The sequence below is a fragment of the Arachis ipaensis genome, chromosome B10 (assembly GCF_000816755.2).
Source record: "Arachis ipaensis cultivar K30076 chromosome B10, Araip1.1, whole genome shotgun sequence".
NCBI classification, from domain to species: domain Eukaryota; kingdom Viridiplantae; phylum Streptophyta; class Magnoliopsida; order Fabales; family Fabaceae; genus Arachis; species Arachis ipaensis.
The window spans coordinates 130,555,262-130,564,528 of record NC_029794.2 but is presented as its reverse complement, the minus strand read 5'-3'; the positions used below and the strand labels follow the sequence as shown (position 1 = coordinate 130,564,528).

The 9,267-nt window shown below is 35.3% G+C and overlaps 1 protein-coding gene across 1 annotated transcript; it reads left to right on the top strand.

Moving 5' to 3' along the window:
* LOC107622272 (receptor protein kinase TMK1) lies at positions 380-4,293 on the top strand. The gene is made up of 2 exons (XM_016324141.2): positions 380-3,128; positions 3,476-4,293. Exons 1-2 carry the CDS (start codon positions 776-778, stop codon positions 3,982-3,984), a joined length of 2,862 nt encoding a protein of 953 aa, XP_016179627.1. The 5' UTR covers positions 380-775; the 3' UTR covers positions 3,985-4,293.

Sequence of the window (9,267 nt, the reverse complement as noted above, 5' to 3'; positions counted from 1 at the left end):
TTTTTTTTGTATCGCGACTACTACAAGAGTACAAGTATGACAATCATCTTCATATTAAGGTGCTGAATTTATATTTCAGAGAGAAAAAGTAATGACCAAGAGCAAAAAAGAAAGGTAATTAAAATTCATAGTCATCGGTTTGAGCATGACAGGCTTGTGTTGTGTCAACGTTAAATTTTAAAAATCTATAAAATTTCTCTTATTATTATAATTAGAAGCTAAAATAAAAAATTTGAAATGAAAATTAAATCCCTCCCGGCCTCCCGGGCCTTGCAGCTGGCAGGCTGAATAATGACACATATTATTTTATTATTATTGTTTGTGATACAAAACAAACACATTAAAAAAAAAACCATAAAAATAATGATATAAGGTGGCGACGTGGCGTGGCAATATTGTGAGAGATGAGAAAGCAATTCACCGTAGCAGAAGAAGAAGAAGAAGAAGGAGGGGAGAGAGAGAGAGAGAGACAGAGAGAACAGCAGGAACGGGAAGTACGAATTTGGAATCTGAGAATTGTTTCCCCCACTCTCAAAAGCCACAAAAAGAAAGAAGGAAAAACCCTCTCTCTCTCACACACACACACATTATTCAATAATTCCCTCTTTTGTCTTTACTCTTTACACCCCTCCCTCATCAGTTTCACTCATCACTAACCACCTTTCTCTTCTTCTTTCTAACTTTCCATAATAACATGACTACTTTCTCAGTGTCATTTCATCAAACACCTCCTCCGCACTCTCTCTCAACCTCATGAACCTCACTCATCGCCGCCATGTCCACCGCCTTCTCTCTCTTCCTCTCCCTCTTCCTCCTCGCTGTCCGCCATATCCTCGCCGAAACCGACCCCAACGACGTTAGCATCCTCCACCAGTTCCGAAAAGGACTTGACGACCCTAAGCTCCTTCCATGGCCCGAAGATGGCGGCGACCCATGCGGCGCTCCTCGCTGGGACTACATCTTCTGCGACGGAAACAGAGTTGCTCAGATTCAAGCCAAGAATCTCAACCTCTCTGGTCCCTTGCCTACCACCTTCAACCAACTCACCGCACTCACCAACGTTGGCCTCCAGAATAACCGTCTCAACGGTCCTTTACCCTCTTTCAAGGGTTTGAAGGACCTCAAGTACTTGTTCTTGGACTACAACAACTTCGATTCTCTACCATCAGATTGCTTCGACGGTCTCGATAGCTTGGAGGTTCTTGCGTTGGATCACAACAACCTCAATGCCACTAATGGTGGCTGGAGTCTCCCGCCGAGTCTTCAGGGTTCGACTCAGTTGACCAATCTCTCTTGTATGAGTTGCAATTTGGTGGGTTCCTTGCCGGATTTTCTGGGGAAGATGAACTCTCTCTCGTTCCTGAAACTTTCCGACAACAATTTGACCGGAGAGTTGCCGGCGACACTAAACGGCACCGTATTGCAGGTTCTGTGGCTGAACAACCAGCAGGGTGAGGGGCTTACTGGGACAATTGATGTGGTTTCCACTATGGTTTCACTGACAAGTTTGTGGCTTCATGGAAACAAGTTCAGTGGGTCGATTCCGGAGAACATTGGAGACTTGGATTCGTTGAAGGATCTTAATCTCAACGGAAACCAGCTAGTTGGGCTTGTACCTGATGCATTAGGTAACATGAAATTGGACACTCTTGATTTGAACAATAACCATTTGATGGGTCCTATCCCTGATTTCAAAGCTGTTAATGTTACTTTTGATAACAATGATTTTTGTCAAGACAAGCCTGGGATTCCATGCGCCTTTGAGGTCATGGCACTCTTGCAATTTCTTGGTGGGTTGAATTACCCTTCTAATCTGGTGGATTCTTGGACTGGTAATGACCCTTGTTCAGGTCCATGGTTGGGAATCAAGTGTGATACTAATGGCAAGGTTTCTATGATTAATTTGCCAAATTTTAAGCTTAATGGGACGTTGAGTCCTTCTGTTGCAAACTTGGGTTCTCTTGCTGAAATTAGGTTGGGTGGTAACCATATTGGTGGTGTGGTACCTAGTAATTGGACTAACTTGTCGTCTCTTTCGTTGTTGGATCTGAGTGACGATAACATATCCGGTCCAATGCCCAAGTTTCGCCCCGGAGTGAAACTTGTGACTGTTGGGAATCCTCTGTTGGATCCACACTCCCAAGCTCCTTCATCTGGGAACAATAATCCGTCAACTGGATCTGGGAATGATGAGCCTTCAACGGGGTCTACACCTGCACACTCGAATAACAATCCAAGTAGTTCTAATGAAGCAAAGAAATCCAAAGGCAAAGCATTGGTTACTATTGTTGCTCCCATTGCGGGTGTGGCGGCTGCAGCTTTTCTGCTCATTCCAATTTATGTGTATTGTTTCAGGAGAAGAAGGAAGGATGCTTTATTGGCTCCTAGTTCACTGGTGATTCACCCAAGAGATCCATCTGATTCGGATCGTATTGTAAAGATTGCTGTTGCTAATAATACCAATGGAAGCATCTCAACTCTAACAGGGAGTGGGTCTGGGAGTCGAAACAGCAGCGGGATTGGGGATTCTCATGTGATTGAAGCTGGCAATCTTGTGATATCTGTTCAGGTTCTACGAAATGTGACCAAGAATTTTGCCTCCGAGAACGAGCTTGGTCGTGGTGGGTTTGGTGTTGTTTATAAGGGAGAATTGGATGATGGCACAAAAATTGCAGTGAAGCGAATGGAAGCTGGTGTCATTAGTAGCAAAGCGTTAGATGAATTCCAGGCTGAAATTGCAGTTCTATCAAAAGTTAGACACCGGCATCTAGTGTCTCTTTTGGGTTATTCCATTGAAGGGAATGAGAGAATTCTAGTTTATGAGTATATGCCTCAAGGTGCACTAAGTAAGCATCTTTTCCATTGGAAGAGTTTTGGAATGGAGCCACTCTCTTGGAAGAGGAGGCTCAATATTGCCCTGGATGTTGCTAGAGGACTGGAGTACCTTCATTCTATGGCCCACCAAAGCTTCATTCACAGAGATCTTAAGTCGTCGAATATTTTGCTTGCTGATGATTTCAGAGCAAAAATATCAGATTTTGGATTGGTAAAACTTGCTCCTGAAGGTGAAAAGTCTGTAGTGACCCGGCTTGCAGGGACTTTCGGATACTTGGCACCAGAATATGCAGGTGATTTTTTTTTTCACTAGTTCTTGAAGAAATTACATATACTCTTTATTTAAATATTTAATCACCAACTTCTTTAATATGGAATACTTAATATCTCTAGATTGGTAACCTTTAAGCTTGTAGTTTTGGGATTGCTTTATTGCTTTGGAGTTAAGGTTTAGTTCTGTTGGTAAATTAACTTATTCTATGGGTATTTAGTTTCTTCAATGTAACTTCTTTCGAGTATGTTGATTATACTTCATTATATGCATGGAATAATAGTGGGATGTGGTGTCTCATCCAAAATGATTGAAGAAAATCAGTCAATATTATCCTAATCCTTGCTTCTATCTTTCAATATATTTCAGTGACGGGAAAAATCACTACCAAAGCAGATGTTTTCAGCTTTGGGGTTGTGCTAATGGAGCTGTTGACGGGATTGATGGCGCTTGATGAGGGTAGATCTGAGGAAAGCCAATACTTGGCAGCATGGTTCTGGCATATAAAATCAGACAAGAAGAAACTAAGGGCTGCCATTGATCAATCCCTTGACATAAAAGAAGAAACGTTCGAGACCATCTGCGTCATTGCCGAGTTAGCTGGACACTGCACTGCCAGAGAACCAAGCCAACGGCCTGATATGGGTCATGCTGTGAATGTTCTGGCGCCACTGGTTGAAAAATGGAAACCATTTGATGATGACACAGAGGAATATTCCGGCATTGATTATAGCCTTCCTCTTAACCAGATGGTGAAGGACTGGCAGGAAGCAGAAGGAAAGGACTTGAGTTATATGGACTTGGAAGATAGCAAGAGTAGTATCCCAGCAAGGCCTACTGGATTTGCAGATTCTTTTACTTCAGCTGATGGTAGATGAAAGTGAAATGGTTTGTTACTTTCTTGATTGTACCTTCTTTTCCCTCCTTTTTTATTTTTAATTTTCAATAGGTGTAGATAATCATGCTTTTTTTTTTCTATCTCAAAGAAAGCCTTGCAAAAAATGTGTAACATCTGTGGTGTAATATGGGTCAAGTCTGAGATTTCATATGCTCTTGAAATCTCATTTGTATGCTTTAATATTTGTACTATTTTCAACTGTGACATTTAAGTGTTAATGGTTGTAGATAGTGAGGCACGATCAATGAGAATGCTTGCTACTTGTTCATCGATTTACATTTCAAAGTTTTAGATGTAATCTTTGTTTTTGGTTCTGCCAGCTGCCTGCACCTGTTATTTTTAGTTTTTCATTTTTATTTCGACTTTTTTTTCTTATTTCTCGACTTTTTCTAAACTGATAAGGACATATTTGCATTTTAGATTATTACATACAATTATGTGTCGATGAATGAGATAAGGCACACAGCCACAAGAACATTGTTAACTCTTTGATGGTGTCGCTTTTGAACTACTATTACGGACACTTTCTTGATTTGTTGCGTCTTGTCGAACATATTTTGGACACAATATTTATTGATACTTGTTTGAAATGAATGTTTTTTTGTGTTAAACGGTATCTTAATAAAAATAAAAAAAATTTTATAAACATGTTTGGATATATTTAAATACTATTTATATATCTATTTTATTCTTAATTTATATTTTTAAAATTTTGATACTTTGCAATCGCAACAAAAATATAAGAGCATCTTTTGTCTCGGTTAAATATGAACAAAAATAATTTTTAGAATTAAAAGCCTTATTTTTTTATACATATTTTCCTATTCATCTCAGGGTGAGAATATTTGCGTTATTTGTTCGGTTTCAATGTAATGAAGTTTGGTGACGAAATAAAATGATCGTTTCGGTGCTCCAATTTGTAGTAAAACCCTTATCCGCAAGTACATAAAATTTAAAGATAGAGTCCAACAAAACTATTATGCGTAATATTAATTGTATAGTTGACTTAACCTCAACTAAAAAGACTTAACCTCAACTAAAAAAGAACCCAGCTAATCCTCTACGTCATTTACATTTACTTGTATACAATTTTTTTTTCTCTGCCACCAATTTCCATTTAATTTGCCATAAACTGAAAAATATCAATGAAAATGAATTGTTCAATGAACTTGATACGAAGAAACTATTAACACTAAAATATATTGGACACGCGTCGCATATTCCTTACACCATATGTTAATAAGAACATTCAAATGTGAAAATCTTTTGACCAAAATCTACTTCTACTAGTTTGACAACGTAGTTGTTTTGGTAACACCGTGTCTTAGTCACTCTCAGCGACAGTAACGGAATGGATTCCTCACTCCCCGTTTTGTGATCATGTTCACATAATGTGGAGAGAGATTTGAACTCAGCAAATGAGTATTAAGACTTAAGTACAGGGTTTACTATGTCTACAAGCTATTGTCTACTTATTAAAAAATATTAAATAACTAATCTAAATTTAAAAATTTAGAAATTAAAAAATTTTAAATATTTAAAAATTATTATAAAAAATAAATTAGACAAAATTAGATACTAAATAAAAAACATCATAAATTTGTTCATTGAGTATATAGAGTTTTGTGGGCCCCTTTGTTCCCTCTCTCCTTGCTTGCTTGCACAGAAGCCAGCCAAGTATGTTTGTATTCGATGTAGATTAGTATTAATTATTGATTACTGATTTTAATTTCACATGGCATTGGCATAGCTTCAATTCATTGCAGCGTCATGGAGCTGTCAATACATGAGAAGGGAACTGAGAACCCTTCAAATCATTATACACCAGACTCAGTGCCACACATACAAGTTCCCTAGCGAACATGAACATGAACATGGTGTATAGGAGAACGTGAACTATCACTTGATTCTGTTCTATTAGCGAAACTAACTAAAAAATATTATTGTGTGTACTAGAGGTGTACATGGTCGGGCCCCATCGGATTTGGCTTAATCCAGATCCGACCCGAAATATAGAGTGGGCCTAATTTTTAGACCCTAATCCGATTCTAAACTCGATAAAACCTACGTATCTTCGGGCCGGATAAAAATCGGAAAAAAACCGGATAAAAACTGGGTTTTTAGCATGTAAAAATCACCTAATCTCCAATTATTATTTCACAATTCACATAGTAAAATTCACTTAAAAAATATAACAAGAACCAACTATTCTCTAAAATTAAAGCATGACCATAATCAATACTAATATTGTCTAATAACACCAAATATTTAAATCAATACAAATAACACAATATTATTCATTAGTCTAAAGTCTTATGTATTTTAAACCTAAAATATTAATTTATAATCTTATAATGACTAATAACACAAAATATTAATGTTTACAATATTTAAATTCTACATAAGAATAGCCATCATCCATCACTAATAACACAAAATATTAATTGTGTATGATGACCAGGTCACCGGGCCGAGTTCGGTGGTCCGAGATATGCCCCAGATCCGACCCGAAATAATGACAGGGTCTATTTTTGAGATCCTTACCCGGCCCTAAACCCGATAAAATCACACTAAATTAGCTCCTAAAATGTTCGGGATCGGACCGGGCCGGACCATGTACACCTCTAGTGTGTACATGTACATGAGATATATGCTTCAATTAATAAAATAACAATTTCCTATCATGATCATACCATGAGTTTTTCTTAGCTAGGCAAAAGTTGATGTTGTTCATCATATTTAATTAGCTCAATTAGTTTAGTAGTTATTCTTTTGAAATAAAATTTTGCATTTCAATCTCAAAATGAAAGGGAAAAAATAGTTGCTAAATATTTTAATATGAAATGCCAAAAAGTAAAAAGTAATGCTAGATAACAAATTTTTTAGCTAATATTAATTATTTTTAAAATTATTTTATTTATTTTAAATTCTAAAATTATTAATATTAACTAACTAAAAATTATTTTTTCATATTTTTTGATAATAAAAATCGGATAAATAACATAAACAAATTAAATAGGCTATAATATTACACCAATGTCCTAAAACAAAATAGTTTACATGTATATCTTGAATGATTCTATATAAATGGGATCAATTTTTTAGTAGTAAATTAAATCAATTGGATTATATTGAACAACACAGATATAGTAAATCGAATCAACTTGATTCAATTTATTATTTGTATAGAGTATTGACATTTACTACTTTTAAGTTAATTGTTTATTTATTCTATATTAACTTTAAAACATAAACGTCAATAAAAAAATATTTTTCATTTGGATTCAAATAAAATATCAAAAAAATTATTATCGAAAATTTTGATGTTGAAAAATTAATATAAAGTATAGCCCTCTGAAGTAGCATAGGAGTTAAAATTTGAATTTTTTTAAAATCAGAAATAACATATAGTTATACAATATAAAATAATTAAAATATTATATCAATTAAATTATTATTTAATTTGTAAAATTAAGTATAAAACTTACAATGAACGCAATTATTGATTTATTTTATCTAATTATCTTTTTGTTTCTGTGTGGAATTCATCATCGATCTTGTCGGAATTCAATTTCAATCCACCGAGTACCAATCACACTATCATTTCTCCATTTCTTATTCTTTTGAAGTACCCAGCTGTTTCGCACGAATCACCGTCAGTGTTACTTTTGACTGTTATGCAAATTTATCAATAAAGTCAATTGTCGGAAAGTTAATGGATCAGTATGGTATTATTTTTCTTTGATAAAATTATCCAAAGAGCTAAAGCTTATTTATTAGGGATGCATGGTCAATAACTTGCATGACATAATTTTTTACAACTTGGGGCTTTCAAATCTTTCAAACTGGGCAACACTTGCCATTCTGAAAATTGACTATTTATAACGGACAAGCAAGAAAATCCCAGGTTTCTCGTTAGAATCTATTTTACTTAGGCCCAGTTTAGGTAACTAACTTAATTAAGCTCTTTTTGATAAAATAACTTAAACAATAAATAATTCTGTTAAAAGTAACTTATAAATAAGTTATTTTGTGTTTGAATTTTTAACTTTAAAAGTGCTTATTTTAAAGAAATGTAATGAAAAATAAAAGTATTATGAGAGAAGTCATTTTTTTAACTTTTCTATAAGTTCCAAAATAGCTTCTTAGAAAATTGCAATTTGGTTTTGAAAATTGCACCCGACATTAATACTACTACTTTTCATAAGTCAAAAATTAAAAAAAGCTACTTCTAGAGTTTCCAAACGGGCCCTTATTCGTCTTTATCCTATGGCTGGTTTCTGACTTATCCTTGTATCCGATGAATTGCATAACCGAGAACCACAGGAAAATTCATTGAATATGCTGACCGAATATAAGATACAAACATTTGTTATCAGTTTTGCCCATATTGAACAAGCAGGATTGGCCTCTGCTACAATCTACTAAATATATTTCTTTATTACATTTTTTCGTGACTAGTAGTTCACTCCCTAGAAAAAGGCAACTTTTTGCAAGCCTGTGTGCGTAGTATAGCAAGAAGAATTATAGGGCTAACAATGAGTAGGGTAGGATAGGGTTTGAATTCTACTCTAATCTTACCCGCGGGTTAAAAATCTCTCAACCCTAACCCTATTCGCACCCTAAAGTTCTAAATCCTACCCTACCCTACTCCACCCGCAGAAATATCAAATTTTTTTAAAGTAAATATAAAATTCAATCATTTCAAATTTTATACATATTAATAACATAAAAAATAAGAAACTAATGCTCTAAATTATTAAATTAACTAACTAGTTTAGTGATTGTTCACTTACCTTAAGTCATTATATAAGGGAGGTTGTGAATTCAACTTGTACTTCTTTCACTATATACCTATTTTTATAATAAAATGTGTTATATATGAGATTAGGGTAGGGTAAGATAAGATACACCCTAAACCCGTACCCTACCCACAGACATACCCGGATCGTACTCTACCCTAGAATTTAGCCTCCTTGGTTTCCATTTCTCTCCCTATTTTCTTTCTGTGCAATGTTAATGGGTTTTAATTTCAACGTTACAAGGGAAGGAACTAGTCTTGGGATAGTCAGAGATAGGAATTGTTTTGGTGTCGAGTTGGGTTTTGGTCCGGTCGGGTTTCCTGATTTCCAACAAAAAAAAAACCCACAATTGTATTGTCCTCAATCATCACACAATAATACTCGATTTCGGCCCAGTACTCAGACACCAATGATAAAGTATAACGGCAATATCCATACCAAAAAAAGGGAAAAGTATAAGT

Coding starts and splice junctions, on each gene's coding strand:
- LOC107622272 (XM_016324141.2), top strand. CDS start 776: ATGTCCACCGCCTTCTCTCTCTTCCTCTCCCTCTTCCTCCTCGCTGTC. Junction 3,129..3,475: donor CTTGGCACCAGAATATGCAG/GTGATTTTTTTT, acceptor AATATATTTCAG/TGACGGGAAAAATCACTACC.